Source organism: Mustelus asterias, chromosome 19 (genome assembly GCF_964213995.1).
Source record: "Mustelus asterias chromosome 19, sMusAst1.hap1.1, whole genome shotgun sequence".
NCBI lineage: Eukaryota > Metazoa > Chordata > Chondrichthyes > Carcharhiniformes > Triakidae > Mustelus > Mustelus asterias.
Window position 1 is genome coordinate 45,463,562 of NC_135819.1, and position 25,224 is coordinate 45,488,785.

Sequence of the window (25,224 nt, forward strand, 5' to 3'; positions counted from 1 at the left end):
AGGGCATTCCACACCCTTACTACTCTCTGGGTAAAGAACCTATCTCTAACATCTGTCCTATATCTATCACCCCTCAATTTAAAGCTATGTCCCCTCGTGCTAGCCAACACCATCCGAGGAAAAAGGCTCTCACTATCCACCCTACCTAATCCTCTGATCATCTTGTATGCCTCTATTAAGTCACCTCTTAACCTTCTCTCTAACGAAAACAATCTCAAGCCCCTCAGCCTTTCTTCATACGATTTTCCCACCATAGCAGGCAACATCCTGGTAAATCTCCTCTGCACCCTTTCCAACACTTCCACATCTTTCCTATAATACGGCAACCAGAACTGTACGCAATACTCCAAATGCGGCCGGACCAGAGTTTTGTACAGTTGCAGCATGACCTCCTGGCTCCGAAACTCAATCCCTCTACCAATAAAAGCTAACACACCGTACGCCTTCTTAACAACCCTATCAACCTGGGTGCCAACTTTCAGGGATCTATGCACATGGACACCCAGATCCCTCTGTTCATCCACACTGCCAAGTATCTTACCATTAGCCCAGTACTCTGTATTCCTGTTACTCCTTCCAAAGTGAATCACCTCACACTTTTCCGCATTAAACTCCATTTGCCACCTCTCAGCCCAGCTCTGCAGCTTATCTATGTCCCTCTGTAACCTGCCACTTCCCTCCGCACTGTCTACAACTCCACCGACTTTAGTGTCATCCGCGAATTTACTAATCCATCCTTCCACGCCCTCATCCAGGTCATTAATAAAAATGACAAACAGCAGTGGCCCCAAAACAGATCCTTGCAGTACACCACTAGTAACTGAACTCCAGGATGAATATCTCCCATCAACCACCACCCTTTGTTTTCTTACAGCTAGCCAATTCCTGATCCAAACCACTAAATCACCCTCAATCCCATGTGTCCGTATTTTCTGCAAAAGAGCTTACCATGGGGAACCTTATCAAACGCTTTGCTGAAATCCATATACACCACATCAACCGCTTTACCCTCATCCACCTCTTTGGTCACCTTCTCAAAGAACTCAATAAGGTTTGTGAGGCACGACCTACCCTTCAGAAAACCGTGCTGACTATCCCTAATCAAATTATTCCTTTCTAGGTGATTATAAATCCTATCTCTTATAATCCTTTCCAATACTTTGCCCACAACAGAAGTAAGGCTCACCGGTCTATAATTACCAGGGTTGTCTCTACTCCCCTTCTTGAACAAGGGGACAACATTTGTTATCCTCCAGTCTTGTGGCACTGTTCCTATAGACAATGATGACACAAAGATCAAAGCCAAAGGCTCTGCAATCTCCCATTTCCTCCCGTGGTCCAAAGGTGTGAGGGTTAGGTGGATTGACCATGCTAAATTGCCCCTTAATGTCAGGGGGACTAGCTAGGGTAAATGCATGGGGTTGTGGGGATAGGGCCTCGGTGGAATTGCGGTTGGTGCAGATTTGATGGGCCGAATGGCCTCCTTCTGTACTGTAGGATTCTATGATCCACATGAGTTCAAGAATGTTTTAGACACAACTGGTTAAATTTTGAAGAATAGGCTAAATGAGAATATCATTAAGAGATACACAGTTTCAAAATGAAGCTGAGACTGTCACTATTTTTGACAGGGCAACCTGTAGTTGCTGTAAAATATTCTAATTCGCACTGTTTTAGAAGAGTGAAAACATTTTTTGGCCTCTAGAAAAATGGATGTAATCTTAGTTATAACCTTAAGGTTCCAAAATGTTCACTGCAAAGTAATACACTACTGGTCCAGATCTTCTGCTCTCTGGCTCTTTGGAGATCCAAGAGCATGTCAGGATCCCACAGGCGTCCCGCTCCCGGCCTTGGTGCCGATTACCTGGGAAGTTTGAACTTCGGACGGCCAACCCATTCTCCCTGGGACCCTCCTTGAAAGTGCCTGACTCTGTACTGGAGTCAGGGCATCGGAAAGTTCTGGTGAATAGTTAGCTAGGAAATATCAGACAGAAAAATCTTAGTCTAACTCCTGGGTAACTAAAGAACTGATATCCTCAATCACACTGACCCTACCAACTCTCCCACTGACCCCTAACCCTCCTCAACCGACCTTGAGCTTAGGGTGGAGATTTAGGATGGATATAAGTGACTTACCAGGAAATATTAGCCAGTTTAAAACCTGGTCTAACAACAGGGTAACTACACACCTGACCCCACTAATCGCTCACCCCCGATCAGCCCCCTGACCACACAACTACCCCCCATGATCTGGCCTGACTACGCCCTTCCAACCCTGTCACAACCCAGTTACCACTCCAACCAGACCCAAATATATCCCCGATCACTGGAATACTCCCATGACTCAACATGATTATCCCCCAATCCCACCATCCGTTTAACCAACATGCCCACTCATTCACCCACCCACCTACCTGTCCAGTCCACCTGCTCAGTCACCTACCCACTCACCCACCTACCTACTTCACCCGCTCACCAACCCAATCATCTACCCAGCTACCCATTCAGTCACTCACCCGGCCAAACACGCACCCATTCACCAACCCACACTCATTCATTAAAAGAACGGACCTCAAATTACCCAAATACAGCAGCTCCTTCTGTAAAAAGGTGCGTCCGCCTTTCCCCGGCTCTACTCCGATCTCTGTTAGCTGGAACCGGAAGATTCCAGAACAAATGGGCCGCTGCGTCAAATCAGGACAACCTTCATGAGCAGCAGCAAGGGTTGGGCCATCATTTCCCGGAAATTGGTGAGGCAGTGATAGCTGCTGCTTTATGTTGTAACTGTGTAACTGTTCAATGACAGCCTTATTCAGCCAATTCTGCACAATTTAAAGATTTGTGTCCACAATTAACCTGGACAGCAACAGTGCCACACAATCGACTCAAACACTGGGCGTAAATATACTTTGAATTTTAACGTAGTGGAACTATATGCAAATTATGACAAGATGTTCCAGTCAGAGCACGAGCTCTTCTTGAGAATATTTACATGAGCATACAAATGGTAATACAGGGTCCTGTTTGGTATAATAGATATACACAAATACACCAATGAGAGGAACAGAGTACAAATCAGATTTTCTTTATTCATTTGTGGGACATGGGCGTCGCTGGCTAGGCCAGCATTTATTGTCCATCTCTAGTTGCCCTTGAGAAGGTGGTGGTGAGCTGCCATCTTGAATCACTGCACTCCATGTGCTGTGGGTTGACCCACAATGCCATTAGGGAGAGAATTTTAGGATTTTGGCCCAGCGACTGCGAAGTCAGGATGGTGAGTGGCTTGGAGGGGAACTTGAAGGTGGTGTTGTTCCCATGTATCTGCTGCTCTTGTCATTCTAGATGGAAGTGGTTGTGGGTTTGGAAGGTGCTGTCTAAGGATCTTTGGTGAACTGCTGCAGTGCATCTTGTCGATAGTACACACTGCTGCTACAGAGCGTCGGTGGTGGAAGGAGTGGATTTGGTGATATTTATTCATTCTGGGATGTGGGGATCGCTGGAACGGATAGCAATTATTGTCTATCCTTAAAAATGGAAGGGCTTGCTTGGCCATTTCAGAAGGCATGTAAAAGTCAACCACATTGATGTGGTTCTGGAGTCATACATTGGCTTGGCCATTGAAGAACAGCAGATTTCTTCCCCTAAGGGGCGTGAGTGAACCATTTGGGTTTTTACAACAATTAGGTAGTTTCAAGGTCACCATTATGGAGACTAACTTTTTATTCCTCATTTATTTCATCACAGAATCATAGAATCTCTACATTGCAGAAAGAGGCCATTCGGCCCATCGAGTCTGCACCGATCACAATCCCTCCCAGGCCCTATCCCCGTAACCCCACTTATTTACCCTGCTAATCCCCTGACACTAAGGGGCAATTTAGCATAGTCAATCAACCTAACCCGCACATCTTTGGACTCTGGGTGGAAACCCATGCAGACATGGGGAGAATGTGCAAACTCCAAACAAACAGTCACTCAAACTGGGAATCGAACCTGGGCCCCTGGCGCTGTGAGGCAGCAGTGATAACCAAGTTGCCACCATGCCGCCCCTTAACTCCATTATTTAACTCCACTGAAAGCTGGTGGTGGGATTTGAACACTTGTCTCCTGTTTCACGCCCCGTCTAAGTTTTCCCATCCTGATGTGCAATCTTAATTTTTTATTCCAATTGGATAAGGAATGTGAATAATTATCAGAAAAAAACATTCAAACTGTTTTTGAAGAACAGCAAGTGTCATAAGATGCACTGATAAATATAGAATAGGATTGATGTGCAATTGTGGGCCAATTTCAATTGCCATTTATTGAATAATGTGCAAGGGTTCCTGTACTTTGGTGAGCTATATTAAAGCAAAGGCCAGGTTCTTTCCTATAGTTCTAAAGTAAGAAATGTGGTCAGCAAAGGCAGAATGTGACATTTATCATTCTTTATCACCTTTATGTATTTCTTTAATGTATTTGTTCTTGGGATTTATTGGTGGCACTGGCAGTGCCCATTCCTGATTATCCCAGGGAAGTTGGTGGCAAGTTGCCATCTTGAACCGTTGCAGTCCACCTGGTCTAGTTACACCCACCATGCTGTTAGGGAAGGACTTTTCTTGGACTTAGGGAGTCCAAGGCAGGTTTGAAACAAGTGTGTGGCTTTCTAAGCCATTTCAGAGGGCGATTAAGTGTCAATCGCATTGCTGAAGGTCTGGAATCACATACTGGCCAGAATGGATAAGCATAGCTTGTTTTCTCCACTGAACGACATTAGTGAACCAGATGGATTTTTATGATCAAACAACAGTTTCATAATCATTATTAATGAGGCTAACATTTTACTCCTAATTATTAATTAATTGAATTTAAATTGCCCCAGCTGCGATGTTGGGATTTGAACTCGTGTTACGCTGCAAGAGTCTGGACCTCAGGATTAGTCCAGTAATATCACAATTATGGTACCCCTGATATCCATTTAATCTTTAAAAAATATCTGGACATGCAGTATAAATAAACGTACTGGCTTATACCTTTTCCTTTGATTCAAATGCAATCCTCAAAAAAATACCTTGCAAAGAACAACTTAACAAATGCAATTTAATTTTACTCTTTTTAGAATGATGAAATGCAGATTGAGCCAACACATCAAGAGTTGGATTTGGTTGTGAGCCAATATCAAGGCACTAGTCTTTATCAATTGGGATTAGGAAGATAGCTTATGTGTTTGTTCATTTTTATTGCGCCACTCAAATGATCACAAGCTTTTGCTAACGGCTCCATGTAAACTAATTATTCACCAAAAACTGAAACAGAAAACAAAGCTAGTTGTTTGGTGACCCAGTTCCATAGTGAAATGGAATCTGACCAGAAAAAAGGGGGGGAAAAAAAAATCACACATCAGAATCTCTCCATCAGTTCAGAAAAAGGTGAAAAATCTCAAGAGACTGACCACATCAAACGCGCTGAATACATGACAGTAGTGGTAACTCGACTTTAAGTCTTTGGTGATGTAAGCAAAGGTAGAAAGATCTTCGGGGTCTTGAGCAGCGCAAGAAATGTTCCTAATTTCATGCTCGGTGATGATGTTCTGCAGGTGGTTAAAAGTATTAAAATTAGCAGGTTTCCAAATAACGGAAAAGAGACATTTGCAGGGCTGAACACAAAATATGTACAAAACTCATCACATGTAATTAGCAAGGCTCGTGACTATGTAGGAAGATGTGAAATTGCTTTCAGGTTTTTTATCTGAGATATTAAGAAAGTAGCGTTGGTTTGCCTCTGGAAGCAAGTCAGGAATTGCTAGGAGTCACTCATTCACAGTGTGTTTAAATTATATTCAAGTCCTTCACCCTTTTATTGTTAGCTGCTTGGCCATTTATGACTTGCATAAAACATTATCCGGCTGCATTAATTTCAGTGAACAGATGATAACTGCTCATTCACTGGGACTTCGACACAGCAGAAAGAAGAATATTTAGAACTCCATGCCACATGTAGCCACAATCTCTAAGTAATGGTTTGCAAAACCAATCCTAAAATGATTGGAATTTTTTTTTTTAATTGCTGAAAATTATTCCTGCTTGATACCATATTGATACAAGATGCTGTCTGAATTGTCAATTATAAACAATCATTGATATTATGTTTATAACGGAATAAGGGGTACAATCGAAGGAAAGGCTTCTGACAATGTCTAGAATTAAGATGGCAAAAGTTTGGGGTTGGGCTAAGCTGAGTCAGCTGCTCTACAGAACAGGTTGCTGCTCTATTAGAATGGAAAATAATGTCTGAATTCAAATATCTCCAGCTGAAATATAATGTTTAAGACTGACTCCTGGTAGACTTTTAGTTATAAATAGAGGGGGAACAGATTTTCTGAAATGATAGCCTACCTAAAATGATAACTGAGAACCTCAGCTGCCACAGGTCAACTCTTTCTGGCTTCTGGATGGAACAGCCTCGTGACAATGTTTGGCTATCTTCAGCTTTAAGAGCTAAATAACGTGCAGACATTTTCAAACAACATTTCAATGTCTGTGCCATTTGGATGGAAAGTGAAACTAGTTTTGATGAAGCTACAGGAACACAAAGCTTACGCAGTGCAAGAAAATCTAATGCTGTCAGACTGATGTCAGTGTGGTCTGCAGGCCTGGGAAAAGCTGATAACTCCATAAGCTCATAGCAGCCTATCTTTCTCTTGCTGGATTTAATATTTTATGCTTTTGTAGATAGCTTCTTTTTGAAATCCCAGCTCCAATGAAACATACATTCTGATCAGGTCTCCCGCTCATTGTACGAACTACAATATTAAAAATTCTGGATCCATGAAATAAGGCCATTCCAGCTCCCAGGATAATGAGACCAATTTTCTTTTTCACTCCAAACCGGTGAACATTAGATGGTATTAGGGATAATTTAATTTCTTATTATAACTGTTACTGAATTAGTGCGCTCCCATCATTGATCCCTTGTCTATCCAAATTAAATTATAGTGTTCTACTACACAGTTACTGCACTTTACATTGCTGGTTGCATGGACATGTAGGTTTTTTTCTAATATATTAAAATGGTCTGAGTGCACCAATCTCTGTGACCAGATGAGAAACACAACAGAGATTGATGGTATGTACAGAGCTCTGGACGTGTTGAGTCAAAGGGAGTTTTTAAAAAATATATTTTTTCATGGAACCTGAACATCATTGGCAAGGCAAGCATTTATTGCCCATCCCTAATTGCCCCTCAAGAAGGTGGTGATGACTCGCCTTCTTAAACTGCTGCAGTCCACATGGTGTAGGTACAGCCACAATGCAATTAGGGAGTTTCAGGATTTTGACCTAGAGACAGTGAAGGAATAATGAGATTGTTCCAAGTCAGGATGGCTGGGAGAATTTGCAGATGACGGTGTTCCCATGCATCTGCTGCCCTTGTTCTTCTAGGTGGTAGAAATCACAGGCATGGGAGGTGTTGTCGAAGGAGCCTTGGTGAGTTGCTACATTCCACCTTGTAGATGGTGCAGAGGGCTGCTCCTATGCACCGGTGGTGGAGGGAATGAATGTTTAAGATGGTGAATGGCGGTATCAATCAAGGGAGTTGTTTTGTCATGAATGTTGCAGAGCTTCTTTAGCGTTGATGGTGTTGTACTCACCCAGGCGAGGGGAGATTATTCCACCACTCTCCTGACTTGGGCCTTGTAGACGATGGACAGGCTTTGAGAAATCAGGGTTATACACCATAGAGTTCCCAGCCTCTGACTTGCTCTTGTAGTGATAGTATTTATGTGGCTGGTCCCGCTATGTTTTGATAACCTCTCAGATGTTGATAGTGGGGGAATTCAATGACGGTAATACCACTGAATATCAAGGTTAGGTTAGGCGCCCTCTTGTTGGAGGTGGTCATTATCTGACACTTGCGTGGCATGAATGTCATCTGCAGCTTATCAGCTGAACTGCCTGTAGGTATGAATGGAAGTTTCTGTAGTTTGGTGTGAAATGTGCGCATGATGGATAATTGGATCCTATCTGAAAGTAGGCAAGTGGTAACATGGAATTCACCACAACCCAATCACCTCGTGGAAAAGGAAGTGGTGTGAAAATATCCAATCAATGCAAAGCTATTATTGCGAGTTTAATCATGCAACCCAGAATCAGCTGAAAACCATTTGGCAATAACAAAATCACATTGTATTTAACTTCACATTCTCACAGATAATGTTGTATTTGGGACATGCGGGATTTTATTCCATTACTGGCAGGAAGCCTTTTGAAAATTCAGGTGCCACTGTGATTGGGTGAATGTATGTGATTTTCTGCCCCCTGGATATAAATTGACAACTGTTTTTATCTAAAAAGCTGGTAGAAATGGATAATTTTGACTGAAAGAGGGTTACCTAAGTGAACTGTGAATGAAGAACAGCAGACAAGAGAACAAAATGAATAATTCTCCAAGAAAGGTACAAGATCATGAGGGACTTTTATCGCCTTTAATCCAGAGCAGCAGACGTGTGTGCTTGGCCAAGGAAAGAAAGTTTTGAAGGGTAAACAATATAGAATGTAAGGTTAGATTGGGTTTAAGTTATCTTCTTTTTGAGCTCGCAATGAGAATCTTTAAAGGAGCTGCCCACAGAAGATTAAATGTGTTGGGTGACATGATGTAGCAGATGGTTACCGGTCTCTGGAAAGAACAATCTTAAGAGGCTGAATTCTTTCTTCACGCTTTATATTCTTGCAAAACACATTTTAAAACCCCTCCCCCTTTCTTGTTGTTGTTGTAAAAATGTTGCCCTGTGGCACTGAATCACTTCTCCCCCAAAGCCACGCATGTTTTGAAGCAATATTGTCCAGATATATTCTGAATGCATATCGTCGTATGTTGATGTGGACAGAAGCCTTTCCCATAATGTGCCTTAACCCTACTTGGCCACACCAATGAGTCATTTCAGTTTCTCCCAAGAAGCCCTTCCCGCTGTCTCTCAGTGCTAATTTAGCGAGCAGACAGTTTTGTATCGCAGGCTAGTGCCCAGTAAAAACTGGACTAATCCCAAACTCGTATGATCTTTGAAACTTGAGAGCTGACAAAAGATTTTCAGGCGATCAGCCTCAATGAGATATCAACTTGGCCCCAAATGTACCCAAAGTCTCTAAAAATTTATCTTATTTTCAAAATGAATAGAAATGTGGTTTATTGCAATACAAAAATCCGATTCTCCCAAATATCGGAATTGTGGCAGTGTCCAGCTGATTTTTGAACATCCGAATTAGAAAGAGTAGGCCGCTCAGCCTGGAAAGCCTGCTCCACCATTCAATAATTTTGGCTGATTTCATTGTAACCTCAACTCCATATTCCCGCTTAACCCCATTAACCTTTCACCCCCCCTTGCTCATCAAGAATCTATCCATCATTATCTTAAAAATATTCAAAGGTTCTGCTTTCATCACCTTCTCAGGAATATTCAAAGTTTAAACTTTATTTATTAGTGTCACAAGTAGGCTTCCATTAACACTGCACTGCAGTGAAAATCCCCTAGTCGCCACACTCCGGCACCTGTTCAGGTGCACAAAGGGAGAATTTACCATGGCCAATGCACCCAAACCAGCGCATTGTTTGGACTGTGCGAGGAAACTGGTGCAACCGGAGGAAACCCACGCAGACACGGGGAGAACGTGCAGGCTCTGCACAGACAGTGACCCAAGCCGGGAATCGAACCCGGGTCCCTGGCTCTGTGAGGCAGCAGTGCTAACCACTGTGCTGCCGTGCCGCTGCCTCTATCACCTTCTGAGCAAGAGAGTTCCAAGGACTCTCAATCCTCAGAGGAAACAATTCTCTTCATCTCTAGCCTTCAGTGGGCAACCCCTTATTTTTGAACTGTGACCCCAAGATCTAGACTCTCCGACAAGAGGAAACATCCTTTCCGCATTGACCTGGTCAAGGCCCCTCAGCATCTTACATGCTTCAATCAAGTCCCCTTCTAAACCACAGCTGACATAAGCCGAGCCTGTCCACCTTTCCTCATAACTGCTTTCCAGCTATTAGTCTAGTAAACCCTGGCTTAAAAAGAAAGAACAGAAAAAATTGTGCCTTGCCTTGTTTGCAGCATCGATGAACTTTACACCTTTGTACGAGATTGAAAGTATAATTGTAGGAATCTTCTTCATTTGTTCTGAAGCCTTCTGGGAAACAGGACAGTCAGTTACTTTCTCAAAAATAATGACTTTAGGAACATCAAACACTTTCGACAGATTGGGTAAGCCCGACTGAAGCTCAACACTGAAAGCATACTTGAAACACAAGATTCTTTGAGCAAATTTGACTGTGGTTCAGGTGCTGGCTGACAGATTTCTATTTTTGTAATGTTAGTCTAGTTATTTAATTGAACATAGTAATGAATGCTAACTGCCAATCAAAACACTCCCAAAAGAAATAAAATCGAATACTAAAGGTAACATTTTTCCAAAGCAGTAGTCAGGGTGATTTATGTGTGTTGGAAGTCTCTGTAAGCAGGGGGCGCTATTTCTAGGAGATGGTAAGGTGTGGGAGGTGGCAAATTAAGGATGGTGGGTGGGTGTACCACGTTGCTGATCCAGAGGGCCAACAGTTCTGGAACCATGGCAGTGTCACCAAGAAAGGTGGGTCGCTGCTGAGGAAACTAGGGGAGCGGGAGAGTGCCACCAAATGTAGGTGCCCAAAAAGGGGCGAGCATAACTTCATTTTTTTAAAGCTCAAGTAGGCCGATATCAGTGAACAGAAGGGAAAAAATGGCCGACCGAGGAAGCAGCCTCTGTGCAACTGGCGACATCCCCACTGGGCGGAGGGGCAGACAAAATGGAGTATGGGAAAATCGCCCTTAATTGGGCCTTCAAATTCAAAATGACTGCCGATTGCCAGCCAGTAAGAGACTGTTCATAGCTGGTCTCTTCAATTCCATGAACAATTTATTGCATTAGGATAGTAAAAGATGCTGCTTCTACTCTGTCCCTGTGAAGGACACGAGTGATAAAAGCTCAAGGCAGCATGGCTGCCCTTCTGAAATGTACTCAGAGCTCCTGCCTTACTTTGGTTTGGAGCATGAATCAATCAGTTTATATTCTGAAGGTTGTAATGATGCTTCTGTACACTCAGGCACCAAAGCCACCAGGACAGGAATTCTCCCCAAAGTACAGGCAAGCTGGATGGTCATTTAAAGACAAGTCTTCCAGTCACTTCAAAAACAGTTACTTGTTCTCATCACGACGCCAACAAAAAATGTGCTCAAATGTTCTAAAATCTATTGCTATTACAATACTCATTGCAATGACTGAAGGATTCAATAGGACAATGTTGGTCACATCATTGAGTTGTACACTGGAGCATAGGGAGTGTGTAACGGTAATTAGGGTTGCCATCTCTGGCTGGGTATATTCCGAGAGACCCCAAGGGAAATGATGTCACAGAAAGCCGGCAGCAAGGTATGCCCAGGGATGCTTGAAAATACCAACTCATTCCCATTGGACCACCTCCATCCCTGCCTCAAAAACTTAATGTGAGAAGTGCACATTATTTTATGATAAGCCCCCTCTCTTGGTTTTGGCTTGTTCTGGAGGATGCTACAAGTAAATTCCCAGCTCCCGCTGCCACTGGATTATTTAAAAATCCAACTGATCATCAAATCACAGAATCCTTACAGTGCAGAAGAAGGCCATTCGGCCCATCGAGCCTGCATCGACAATAATCCCACCCAGGCCCTATCCCCATAACCCTACGTATTTACCCTATTAATCTCCCTAACACTAAGGGACAATTTAGCATGACCAATCCATCTAACTCACACATCTTTGGAGTGTTATGGTTTAAAATCTTCTGGAAGGTTTTCTTTTACTGCCAGGAGCTTAATGCCAATTCCAGGAGACCCCCGAGCTAAACCGGGAGGGTTGGAAGTCCTAAATATTCACTTGGAGATATCCCTGATCTCAGCCTCACTGAACAGGAAATACAAAGCAATAAGTTTTGGTTGAGGAGACTTGTGTCACCCAGATCCTTATATTAACAAGCTTGTTGATAAGTTACACAATATGAAGATATGAAGACTTTTTTTATTCATTCGTGGGACATGGGTGCCGCTGGCTGGCCAGCATTTGTTGCCCATCCATAGTTGCCCTTGGAGTGCAGTTCAGAGTCCACCACATTGCTGTGGCTCTGGAGTCACATGTCGCCCAGACCAGGCAAGGATGGCAGATTTCCTTTCCTAAAGGACATTAGTGAGCCAGATGGGTTTTTATGATAATCGACAATAGTTTCATGGTCATCAGTAGATAGTTAATTCCAGATTTTTTTTTATTGAATTCAAATTCAATAGGGACGGCACATTGGTTAGCACTGCTGCCTCACAGCGCCAGGGTCCCAGGTTCAATTCCGGCCTTGGGTCACTGTCTGTGTGGAGTTTGCACATTCTCCCCGTGTCTGCGTGGGTTTCCTCTGGGTGCTCCGATTTCCTCCCACAGTCCAAAGGTGTGCAGGTTAGGTTGACTGGCCATGATAAATTGACCCTGAGTGAGGGGGAATAGCAGGGTAAATATGTGGGGTTACGGGAATAGGGATTGGATGGGATTGTGGTCTGGACAGATTCGATGGGCCAAATGGCCTCTTTCTGTAAGGACTCTACAAAATTCCACCATCTGCTGTGGCGAGATTCGAACCCGGGTCCCCAGAACATCAGTTGGGTTTCTGGATTAATAGTCTAGTGACGATACCACTAGGCCATCGCCTCCCCAAGACTATTATGGGGTTAAGTGTGACCACACAATGGATGTAACAAAATTAGAAACCCGTGAGGCAGGATTCTCTGGTGTCATCCATGCTGAGTGAGAATGGGAAAATCTGGCGTTCCAGCCAAAACTCCATTCACCCTCAGCAGCACTGGAAAATCCCAGCCGCGAACGAGAATGGAAGATTTGGGCCATTGTTTTGCTTGAGCCTGGTGACAAATCCTATGTGATTTGTAGATGTTCCCTCAGGGTTTAAAGACAATCTCTGCTTAACGTAACTACTAATGTGGCTGCTTGGTGAGTATCTCAATTCCTCTGACACCACGCTGTACTGAATAAAGACCTTGCAATAGAGAACGCACCCGCATCTTAGAGCAGGCATCCTGTGTTGACTCTGTTCCTCGCAATTCCTTCACCAACATGGATCCTAAATACTGAAGACAAGAAAAGAAAATTACTTGTTGTCCCGACTCCTGTGAAGGAGCATTCTGAAGATGCATAATAAATACTTTCAAATATAATGGCCCACATTTCTTTCAGCAATGAAAATTAATATTTTGAGTGTTAAATATCTAAAGTTAGTACATACCAGAGGGAAAAAAAAAGCATGCTGTACAAGCTGGGCCCAAAATGGATGAAGAAGGTAATTAAAGTGAAAGAAATTTTAAAAAACTGTACAAAACCTACTGGAATCAGACAGAATATAGGAAAAAGGTAAGACAGACTGAAGTAGGTATCAGTGGCACTAAGGAAAGCTGCAGAGCTGAACATAGTAAAAGATATAAATAGTGATGCACTGAGTGCCATATCACCTCTATTAAATAGTGAGGGTTACAAGCTCATTGTGTGTTTGTACAATTGTACTGCCGACTGTAATTGCTACTTTGCAATGTTCCAAATGTAGTATGGACGCTATAAGACCACATAGGAGCATATGTGTGTAAAATGCAGCATAGCGTGTCAACTCCCATTTACCCTCCTCCCTTTTCCAATTATCATATCTCTATCCTTACATATGCTTCATAGTCACAGGACTGAAAAATCAGCTTTTCCGGATGATGTTGCCAGTACTGTACAGGTGTAGACGACGTGGCTTCATTTGGAGGCCGCAGAGTAATGGAAGGCTCACTCCATTCCGCCTGCTGAATGGAAAAGGAAAATTAGACCAGAGAAGTATTCAATCCCGACGTGGCAGCTTCATTAACAACTCTTAGAAAAATCAAAAGTGACCTCCCAATTTATTTATTAATGACATTCATTTACACCGGCACCCCTTCCAGTGGAGGCAAATTTAAGGCAAATTTATGTGGGCGGTACGGTGGCACAGTGGTTAGCACTGCTGCCTCACAGTGATTAGCACTGCTGCTTCACACCGCCGGGACCCAGGTTCAATTCTGGCCTTGGATGACTGTGTCTGCATGGGTTTCCTCCAGGTGCTCCGGTTTCCTCCCATAGTCCAAAGATGTGCAGCTTAGGTGGATTGGCCATGATAAATTGCTGTCAGGGAGACTCGCAGGGTAAAAATGTAGGGTTAAGGGAATAGGGCCCGGGTGAGTCTGTTGTCAGTGCTGGCTTGATGGGCCAAATGGCCTCCTTCTGCACTATAGGGATTCTATTCTTCTATGATTCTATGCCCAATTGTGATTAGACTAGCTCCAGTGCAAGATATGTTGAAACTGTGCATTGATAATTATAATGAGGGTATCTAGGAAGGCTTGGCAGACCTGTCGTCCTCTTCTTTGTGCCTATGCCACCTTCAACAAAACCTTCCAATGATGCAAGTGAGAATTAATAAACTCATTTCATTGATATTCTTGTCCACCACAACAGTAACACCAGTGGTTCCAATTCACAGAAGGAAGGACAAAAATATCAAATCCTAAGCCTTAAAGTTGTGCAGCATCCAACATGGGGATTGAAAGGCAATAACAGTATTGAAGTTAGATCCCCTGGCAGCCAGCAGCAGTGAGGACTGGGGCAAAATTGGCTTAGGAAAGCAATAAACTTCAACTGAATTAAAGATTAACAAAAACAAATTCATTGGGATGAATTGATATTGTTCAGTGTTCAATCAGTTAAGAAAAACTTCTAAAGATGTACCATAAAGAAGTAAGTTGCTGTGCTGAACAAGCAGTGTCCAGTATCATTGAGTACAGCAATTAAAGTGGAGGGAAGAAAAACAACTTACATGAAGTCTAAAGGGCTGAATGTGGGGAAAAACTACAGCAGATTGAATGGGTGTCATGTCCTGCAGGACGCTGTAGGATATTGGCTATGGTTGTGAAAGACTCATTGGCTGCTGGGGATGTTTCACAGGAAATACATGCAATATCCTTGTTTTAAAAGAAGTAAAATATCTGACCCAGTTGCCCATGGCCCCCTAGCCACACATCAACAATCAATAAAATGATGGAAACTGTTCTGAAGTAGAGGCTGGCATATTCATCTAAGAGCAATAGATTTAAAAAAAGATTCAGCCTGGGCTGACGATTGATTCTCTTGTCAAATCTCCTCAATTTCTTTCGGGAATCAGTAACAGATAGTGGTAATCCTTTTTACTTTGTTTATTTGGATTTTCAATACATCTTCAGTAGGGTCTCAAATGAACAAAGACCAGGAGAATCTGGAATAAATGGAGGACTTGATTTGAAAATTGCATTTGTCCATGAAAAGTGCAGAATAAGAAGGGAAGCAGCAGTGGAGCACATGGAGAGTGTATGTCCACAGAATATGCTGTGGTTTCTTTATCATCCATTGGACAGACCACCAGATATGTAATTCAGTCAGGCACATGACAGGATGTTGAAAATACAGTTTGGTCAATCGCCAATTGGATGAAGACTGACGGGCCAAATAATTATTACTTATCCTTGACTTTTCCTTATGCCCTTAATTTTCTTATTTGTTGGCACTGGGGGTCTGACTCCATTTAATTTATTTTTCATACTGAGTAGGAGTTCATCTCTCTCATTAGAGATATGCATGTCTTCGCCATCTGTATCCTGAACTTTGAGCTGTAAACATTGTATTCACCTGAATATGAAAAGGTCAGTTCTAAATCTCTAACAAGCTCAAGTGATAAATGCAACAGGAAGCGGCACCATGACGTTTCAGAAAGAAAAATCCACGCCAACTTTCTCTTCTTATCACAACAAAAGTCTGTGGTGATCCATCACGCTCAAATTTCACTTGTCATGGTTTTGTAAATTGCCGAATAAGATTTGATCTAAAGGAGATTCCACTGTCATCATATTACATCCATTTAATTTTGAATTCTCGTTCTCAACACAATAGTTGCATTGATTTGGCACCCACTAGTGAACAGTCTCTGGGGCGGGCCTGTGGCGGAGGGAGGGAAAGGGAGAAGGAAGCTAAACAGAGTCCTTTTGGCTTCAAGGTCACCAGCCTGCATGTGGGAAAGACTTGGTAACCTGATACCCCCCCAACAGGTAAGTCTGCAATTCTGCAGGACATGTTACTGGTTCACCTGCTCACTGAGAAAAACCTGGAGACGATCAGTCATTGAGGGTTGAAATCCTTGCATTTCATCTCTGTAAACAAATGCCCCAATGATTAGAGTGGTCATGGGTTACTAAGCAGCAGGAGTTTTTTTCATTCGTTCATTGGATATGGGCATTGCTGTCTGGGCCAGCATTTATTGCCCATCCCTATTTGCCCTTGAGGGGGCAGTTAAGAGCCCACCACATTGCTGTAGGTCTGGAGTCATACGTACGCCAGACCAGGTAAATTTCCTTCCCTAAAGGACATTAGCAAACCAGATGGGTTTTTACAACATCAACAATGGTTTCATGGTCACCACTAGACTTTTAATTCTGGATTTTTATTGAATTCAAATTTCACCATCTGCCCCGGTGGGATTTGAACCCAGGTCACCAGAGCTTTTCCTGGGTCTCTGGATTACTAGTCCAGTGACAATACCATTAGGCCATTGCCTTCTCTCCGTGAAGTGTAGTTTTTGTGTATTGGTAAGATCCTGGAGCTTAAGATTTCTTGACTTCGGTAAATGGGGCATAGGGAGAGAGCTTATCCTTCCATGAAAATCTATTTTCAATTGGTATTAATTTTACACCAGCTTGGCCCAGATACTTATAAAATATTGCCATGAGTGTCCTTGTATGTGTGTGTGTGTGTGTGTGTGTGTGTGTGTGAGACGCCCTGATCAAAGAAACACATAGCACCATATAAGATCAACATGTCAAGTGCTAAACACAGAATTACAATGGAAAGCAGTGACAGTCATTATGCAGACAAAGACATACTTCCCATTTCATTTAGGCACGGAATCCTAAATAAGCACAAACTCTCACAATTTACATAAATACCAGAAGATCTTACAAACCATAAGCGTGAAAATCTCTACAACTCACTAAAGTAAAAGAAAATATAATCCCAGTGAGAATCTGAATGAAAAAATGTTTTTAGTATTAATGATGATTTATTAATATTGTTTTACCAAGTTATAAAAGAGAGAGAGAGATCGGCTAGATGACCAGGTAGTGCTGGAGTACAGTATGACAAACAAACTTACAAAAGAAAATAATTAATTATGAGGAAAGTAAGCCAAACTAGTGCAAAGGGAACCCAAGGTTAACAGCCTATTGCATGTTATTCAATGCAATTTACCTGAGCCATTTGTCTTTCCAGTTTTGACCTAGGCATATCCTCAAAGTAGCTGTCATTGATTCGCCTTCTTGCGTCCCCTTGCATCATTAAATGGGAAGAGGGGATATCAAGAGAGCCACCAGTGTAAGTGCTTTGGCTAAGGGATGGGGAAAGTTGAGGAGGAGTGTTGTTCCCAGGGTCCTGTTCCAGAAGCAAATAGCAACGCATTAATTAATGTTATGATTTATGTTACTGAATCTCTCCCTGCCCTAATGGTTTAGTTCCTCTGTGTTGTTCATCAGTCTGAAAGCGAAGCTTTTCAAATTGATGAAACATTCGGAACACTTTTACAGACCTCGCACCTAAATAATCTATCGCAAATCAATGGATCTCTCAGGTAGTTTTAATCTTGGCATAACACCAATAATCGAGCAAGAGCTATTTGGTATTGATTTAATATTAAACAACTGCTTTAGGTAATTTATTTCAGCATTAACACAAAAAATTGTATAAAATGTGACTCTGAAGATAGAAGTCAAATGTATATGGAACAAACTTATGTAACATGCTCCTTAATGAGACAGACAAACTGGCCTCTCTTCGTTCCTTCATAAATATTTATGAAACTAAGACTCTCATTATGTATTCCAACTATGAAGACTTTCTTTCGACTCCCAATCTGCCCATATCATGCACATCCTCCTGCCAACTTGCTGCCTGCCTATATAACTAATCAGGAGACAGTGGCCCGGGATGACTCCCCTCTCCGACTTCACTGTCCCCTGAGCAAGGTAGTGTCTGGCTTCAGCTATATGCCTCCCCACAACAATACAACTGAAGTCAGAAATTTAAGCTGTGTAATGGAAGGGACAAAGGTGGAGAGGACCAAACTTTCCTCTCACCTCTATTGACCTGCGTTGCTCCCTGACTAACTATGCAACATGTTCCCACTTAAAGTAAGCCTGGCTAAGGAGACACTTTTTCAAGATTTGGTGATGAAAGGGTCAGGAAGAACTGGGGTAGGCAAAGACCCAGTCCATCCCTATTTTCCACAAAGCATGTTGGAAGGATTTTGTTTTTAGTTTTACACAAAAGAACTTGCTTATTCAATAATGGAAACGCCAGAGAAAAGCTGTTGTTACATCTGCTTCGTCCCTCATTGATATTAAGTACCATTAACATTTTAATTAGACTGTACAAAGGTTCTGGAAAGGATCAGCTCTTGATGGTTCTTTCGGTATCTTGTCTTGGGCAATCAACAAAATGTTACATTTAATGTTCCTTGACTAGTGCACTCTGAACTGATGCACTTTAACTACTAAGAGGCCGGTTGTGTGCCTGGCTATCTCAGTCGGTAGAGCATAAGACTTAAAATCTTAGGGTTGTGGGTTTGAGCCCCACGTTGGCTGTTATTTTGGGGGCGGCACAGCGGTTAGCACTGCTGCCTCACAGCGCCAGGGACCCGGGTTCAATTCCGGCCTCAGGTGACTGTGTGATGTCTGCATGTTCTCTCCATGTCTGTATGGGTTTCCTCTGGGTGCTCAGGTTTCCTCCCACAATCCAAAGATGTGCGGGTTAGGTTGATTAGCCATGCTAGATTGCCCCGAAGAGTCAGGGAGATTAGCAGGATAAATACATGGGGTTATGGGGATAGAGCCTGGGTAGGATTGTGGTCGGTGTAGACTCGATGGGCTGAATGGCCTCCTTCTGCACTGTAGGGATTCTCTGATTCTATGATACTAAATTTTTTTTTCCAAATTCCATAACTCGTAAATTTAGAAATGCCGATTTTTACTTGCTTCTCCACTGCCTTCATTAGCACAGCAGATAAACTTAAAATATTTACTTCAGTAAATAATAAGTAATCTATTTATTGGGCGGGGGGGGGGGGGGGGGAGGTGGAAACAGGGTATTCAAGGATGTAGCTGAAAGCATAATCACAAGTTCCAGATATTGATGTGGCTTTTGACGGCGAGAGAGAGAGGCAGTAATGCTGGAGAGTTTGGGCAGAGTTGGAGAGTGTGCAGGTAGATTTAAAAAGGTGGAACCATGGAGGTAACGTGGATTTTGGAGTCAATACACTTTGGGATGAATCATGAATGACGCGCGGTGAGGATATGGATAACAGGAGGTGGAATTAGATATGAGTGAGAGAGCTGTGGATGAGTTGTGCTTTGCATACACCAGCAGTTGGAGAAATTCTGCTAAGTAATGGGCACAGATGATGGGTTCAGTTGTATTGGGGAAACTTGGGGGTGGGGGGGTGGAGGCACGGTGGCACAGTGGTTAACACTGCTGCCTCACAGCGCCAGGGAATCGGGCTAATTTCCAGCCTCGGGTTGTTGTCTGTGTGGAGTTTACACATTCTCCTCGTGCCCACGTGGTTTCCTGTGGGTGCTCTGGTTTCTTCCCACAGTCCAAATACATGTGGGTTGGGTTGACTGGCCATGCTTAATTGCTCCCGAGTGTCAGGGGGATGAGCAAGGTAAACACGTGGAGTTAAGGAGATAGGGCTTGGGTAGGATTTTTGTAAGTGCAGGCTCATTGGGCCGAATGGCCTCCTTCTGCACTGTAAGGAATTTATGAAGGAAAGGACTTACGCCAGCCAAGTTGTGAAGGTTGGAGGAAGCACTCTTAATGATAGACTTGATGTGGAACTTGAAGCTTAGTTCAGGGTTGAGGGACACTGAAATTGTATGTTGTCAGGTTGAACCTGAGTAAATGGCTGAAAGGGGGACTGAAATAATGCCAGGATTATACAGTCTCTGTCAGGAGCCAAACTGAATGGTTCTTGTCCTTGTTGAGTTAGAGAAAGTTCTGGCTCACCCGTGACTTGATATGAGACAACTAGTTGGGAAGCATCCCGACATATCTTGGGGCCATGGGTGACAATTGAGAGGGAGGATTGGACCAGGTTGTCCCTGTATTTGCAGATAATATCATGCAAGGGCAGTACGCAAATCAGGATTAATTTATCTTCTTTGATGAATAATCTTGTATTGTTATTGATGGCCACTTTTGGAGTAGTCTCTTCCTGAACACTGCAACTACTGTGTAAATTAATTACCTGCAGCACTGCAAGCCAATCTTTATTTGGACTTTTCAGAGACCTTGGCACATCTTTCCAAAAGGCGATCAAGACTAAAATGATAAAACAGGGCTTGGCACTGTGCCAAAGAGCAAAAGTAGCAACAGCGTTGTATTTCTGGAACTAGACCTACTACCCCAGTGATTTCTACCATCAATAGACAGAAAAGAAACACATTGCATGAATGCTCTTTTCCATGGATGGTCAGAATGATCACCAAAGAATGACGTTAATCAAGCAACTGCTTAAAACCCAATTCCGTACAACTGGACGTTCTTTACTTTAAGCATAATGTTAAAGAAATCGTCCCCGACAGAAGGGGTGAAACAAGTACAATTTGAATGACAGTCCCAATTAAAACTTTGATTTATTAACTGTTTCCCAAGGACAAGGTAGCCGGAAAAGAGTTTGCGTCGCACTGTTCCCAGAAAACTATTTTTAAGAATAATACGTCTTCACTTATGTATCTCTTTGTTTCCCTTTGCACCCTGAGGCTATCCAAAATGAATTCAGTGATAGATATTATGCAAAGAAAATCAACCAGACTAAGGGCCACAAGGTTGGGTAGCGTGCTCATTATCGGGACGGGGCGAGGAGCGAGTGAGGTGCCCTAAATGAAGTGACAGCGTCTCTCAAATCTTTGTAATTAGGTCATTTGTAATTGTCAGATTAGCCTTTGCACATTGCAAGCCACATAAGATCTAGAAATGCAGTCACTCACAAACTGTTCCCTTACTAAGGGCCTGGATTTGGATCAGTTGGATGCAGAATGTGCTCGCTTGCACTTGGCTGGCGGTCATTTATACAGCAAAGAAAGGAACAGGCGGAATACATTGCAAAGAAAGACAGATGGCAGCAAAATTGCTTTAAATCACAAATAATGATCTCAGGGATTAAAAATGATCATTAAAACAAGTGCTTCCGTAACGTTTCCTACAAGATGTACATGAAATGATGATTTTATTTGAGGACAACATGTAAAAGAGTGACAGAACTTGGACAGCCCGTTTCGTTTCAAGCTAGGCAGGAACGTAGGACAGACCATCTGCCCTTCACTAGAGTTTTGAGTTAACGGCTCCTTGGGAAAGGTATGGTGTAGAAGTAATTACATCCTGCAGTGCAGGCAGGCATCAGAAATTAAGTAGCATACTTGCACTCTATTGGGGGGGAGAAGGCCTCAAGTCCATGTTGCCCAGCTTATTTCAGAGTGAGGTGACTTACCATCCAAGATACGATATATACATCATCTTGCAAGATGGCATTGCGGGATTCAGGACAACTGACCTATTGATATAAAAAGAGATCCAATCTGAATAGCACCTAAAATGAGTGGCTTCTCCTTCCACCACTCTTGTCCGTTGCTCCCTCCTTCTAAGATGGAGGGTCCTATCATAGCATAAGGCTTCCCCTAGTGGTCTGCACGAGAATCAACAACATTAGCTCCCAGCAGTGGGAGGCAGGTTCGAATCTACAAACAGTTCTATATAGATTGCATGGATCTGTGGGCATTTTTCTGTGAATCCCTGAGCAACGGCCTGGAAACAGTTATTTTTATTTTCTCTACTGATTCTGTTTCGAATAGAATGCCCTTCAAAACAACACGATATGGGTGGAAATACACAGCAGCACCCGCAAAGAAAGGAAAGATGAGCAAATGTTTCCAATGTATATATAGCCTTTGGCAGAACTGGAAAGTGGAAGATAACCATTTCAAGCATTCCCTGTTTTCATTTCAGATTTATAGGAATTGTATTTTATTTTCTCCGTTTTATCAGCACTCATAAATAATTCCAGTTAAAAACTGTGCATGTGTGGCATATCTCGCCTTTAAAAAGCTTTAAGATTTGAGGCGTTTGTTTGAGAACTGATGATAAATTATATACTCTGAAATAGATATACAGTATATATATTTAAGAAGTCATTTAATTTTAAACTATATAAAAGAAAACCTTTATGCAACTGGTAAGTAACAGTCCTGCCCAAGATTCGTTTCTGCCATCTTGGATGTTTTTGAAGCTCACAACTGCGTGTTACCTTTCTTAACTGAATATTAAAAAGTGTGCAGTTGCTCGAAAGGATCCCTTTTTCTTTCACGAGATCAGAACCAAGAAGCACCTCTCCATGAATGCCTCAGTGGCACTTCAGGCTGAATGTGTGAATCAAAAATAAAAACCACTCGAACAGGCCAAAATACGAACCGCTTGCACTACTTCCAAAAATTGAGATTAAATTGCTGCTCCCACACGGCCATCAAAAACAGGCAGAAGTTCCTGGCTGAGACCTTAACGTGTCAAACTACAGCAAATCTATTACCGTTCTGCAAAAAAAATCCGTCCCTGCGATTAAAGGGCGTGCTTCCTGTGTCAGAATTGAACCACTCACTAAAAGGTTTCCCTCAGCACGGTGTAACCTTTGAGTTTATTCTGTCCTATATAATCAGGCAGAAAATAAGTGATCAAATCGCGTGAGCAGAACGAAAGAGATGAACAACAAATCATTAGAAAATTGCTGGTACAAAAAAAAATTTTTTCCAAACAATTCAAACAAAATCCTTTCCTGAAAAGTCTACAAAGAGAAGCCAGTTAATCGATGTGGAACAGATTTGAAATGCTGTAAGTTCTGTTGAGGAAGGGTTAATGTGCAGCAGGCTATCGCGAAGATTGACTCAGTGGCTATCTGAATTCCAGTATCACAACTGAAGGGCTTTGACATTTGTGGTAAACAGAGTTTACTTTTTAATGGGAATAGTTATTGATTTTCATTTCTTTCACACCCACTGAAAGATTTGACAGATATTTCTCAGACTGCATTCGAACAAAAGGTCACAATAATAATAAAACCTGAAATTAGTTTTCTTTTCCACCCACCACCTCTCCCCCCCCCCACCCCCCACCCCGCCGCCCCACTTCTTATTTTCACAATATTGGTTGGAAGATCTTCAGGGAATATTCTCACATACAGAACAAAGAATGTTGGTGGTGGTCATGGAACAGGAAAGATTACTGAGGCAAGCAGTTAATAATGATACATGCCAGTGCTGAAGATTGGCCTAAGATGTGCTAATTAAAATTACACCGTGCTACATTTCATGCGAGCAGCAGTATTAATTCAACATTGCACGAAAATGGCTTACCCTCAAAGTGATTGTTCGCGGAGGCTTCTGAGGAGGCTCGTCGTGAAGTCTGTCTCCAAGTGACGCTAGGATTCGTTTTCTGTGACCCAGAAGGTTAATTTTCAACACCTGAAAGATTCAGTGATGCAAATAAGAATACTCCAAGAAAGCTGAAGAAAAGGGAAAGGGGGGGGGGAGAAAAAAGAAAAATCCTCCAAAACTAGTCACCGACCTTGCAATGGGAGGTAATCCTACAGGGACGATGTACTGCAATGTGGTTATGGAATTAGCAGAATAATTATGCGCTGTCCTAATGTGTCACCATAACCAGACGAGCTGCAATTCTAAAATATAATTTTTCTGGACAGAAAATACAAGCCTCCCCTGCCTATTTCTTGTGGATTGGAATGACGATCCCCGCACACAGTGTAGCTCGAGCTTCTTCTGACAGCTCACTGCAGTGTTTCCAGATGAAATGCCAGGAAGCATCCCTGTAAATGAAGATTTAATTCCTTGGCTTTGGACCTTCACTACTTCTGCAGCTGGTGCGAAGCTGGTGAAGCAGCTAGGTATCTTTTTACGTACATCACACGAAGGCTGCGTCAGGAAGGTGCTGCAAAATGGATTAATATGTCTGTGTATAGTCATCCACATTTTCAAATTACACACGACCCAACATTCAACTAATCAACACAAGAGGAAAGCAAGCAACTGCTGCACATACCTGTTAAGAAATAAAACCCAGAACAACGTATAGTATTCTGATACCATTTAAATAAAGTGATGAGTTTAAACAAACACAGGCACACACAAGAATATTTCACCCCAAGCAAGTCCGTTGCAACCAGCCTCAAGCTGGTTAAAACATCATAATCACCACACTGTTAACCACATTATATTCTCAAATGCAACCGCAGTGCATTTTTAGATTGTCATTAGTCCTACCCGAACACAAATTTGCACAAGTGATCTTACCACGCTTATCCAGTAAATCTGTGAATGCTTCATTCACACCAGAAACAAGATTCCATGACTTGTAACTTACCCCTGTTCCTTGGGGAACATTCCCCTACATTTCCCGATGGATTTTATTTGTGATCAGTCAAGCATAATTCTTGCTTTCACTGTGCTTGTGATGGCCAGTTATCAACAGAGGACACTCTCACTCAAATTAGATTGGTTTGAGGTAGTTATACTTGCATTGAGGGCCACAGGGTAACAAACATTCAGCTAAATGCTTTCCCTAATTAAAAAAAAGTACATCCCAATTGTCAACTGCCAGAAGCAGATTCAAAACGCCGCTTCACATTTGCAAACTGAATTTCTCTATTATACTTTCATTTGAAAAACAGTTTGTTTTAGCTAATGTGCAAGATACTTCTTCAACGAATGCTCACATTGCCTCCAGAATTTCAGAGTGATGTAAATTGTATTCATTGGCTACAAGGAGAGTGTGGACATGGTAAATGAAGTTCAGCCGATGGTTTTGTTCAGACTGAAACTCTCAGTCATGAGAAATACTGTTGTCCACAATGAAAATATTAAACTCAAAAAATGTGTCGGTCACAGGTATGCAGAGTTGACACCATTGCGACATTTCATATAAGTAAACTGAGCACTGTAAGCTTTCACTTGATCACAAGAAGAATTGAGAATTATATTTGTGCATCAGTTGAACTTGA

The 25,224-nt window shown here is 42.4% G+C and overlaps 1 protein-coding gene across 7 annotated transcripts in view; it reads right to left on the minus strand.

The window, feature by feature from the left end:
- anks1b (ankyrin repeat and sterile alpha motif domain containing 1B) overlaps positions 1-25,224 on the minus strand; it is a 591,188-nt gene that overhangs the window by 15,076 nt on the left and 550,888 nt on the right. For 2 of the 7 annotated variants that reach the window (XM_078235472.1, XM_078235471.1), the window contains exons 17-23: positions 23,564-23,671; positions 21,652-21,714; positions 17,364-17,543; positions 13,733-13,861; positions 13,082-13,153; positions 10,062-10,148; positions 5,432-5,569 (exon numbers count right to left, since the gene is read on the minus strand). In XM_078235472.1, the coding sequence (XP_078091598.1) occupies positions 5,432-5,569; positions 10,062-10,148; positions 13,082-13,153; positions 13,733-13,861; positions 17,364-17,543; positions 21,652-21,714; positions 23,564-23,671 (777 nt within the window). Of the gene's footprint in view, positions 1-5,431; positions 5,570-10,061; positions 10,149-13,081; positions 13,154-13,732; positions 13,862-17,363; positions 17,544-21,651; positions 21,715-23,563; positions 23,672-23,774; positions 24,005-25,224 lie in introns of those variants that run through there. The other 5 variants (XM_078235475.1, XM_078235474.1, XM_078235477.1 and 2 more) reach the window with 4 other exon arrangements.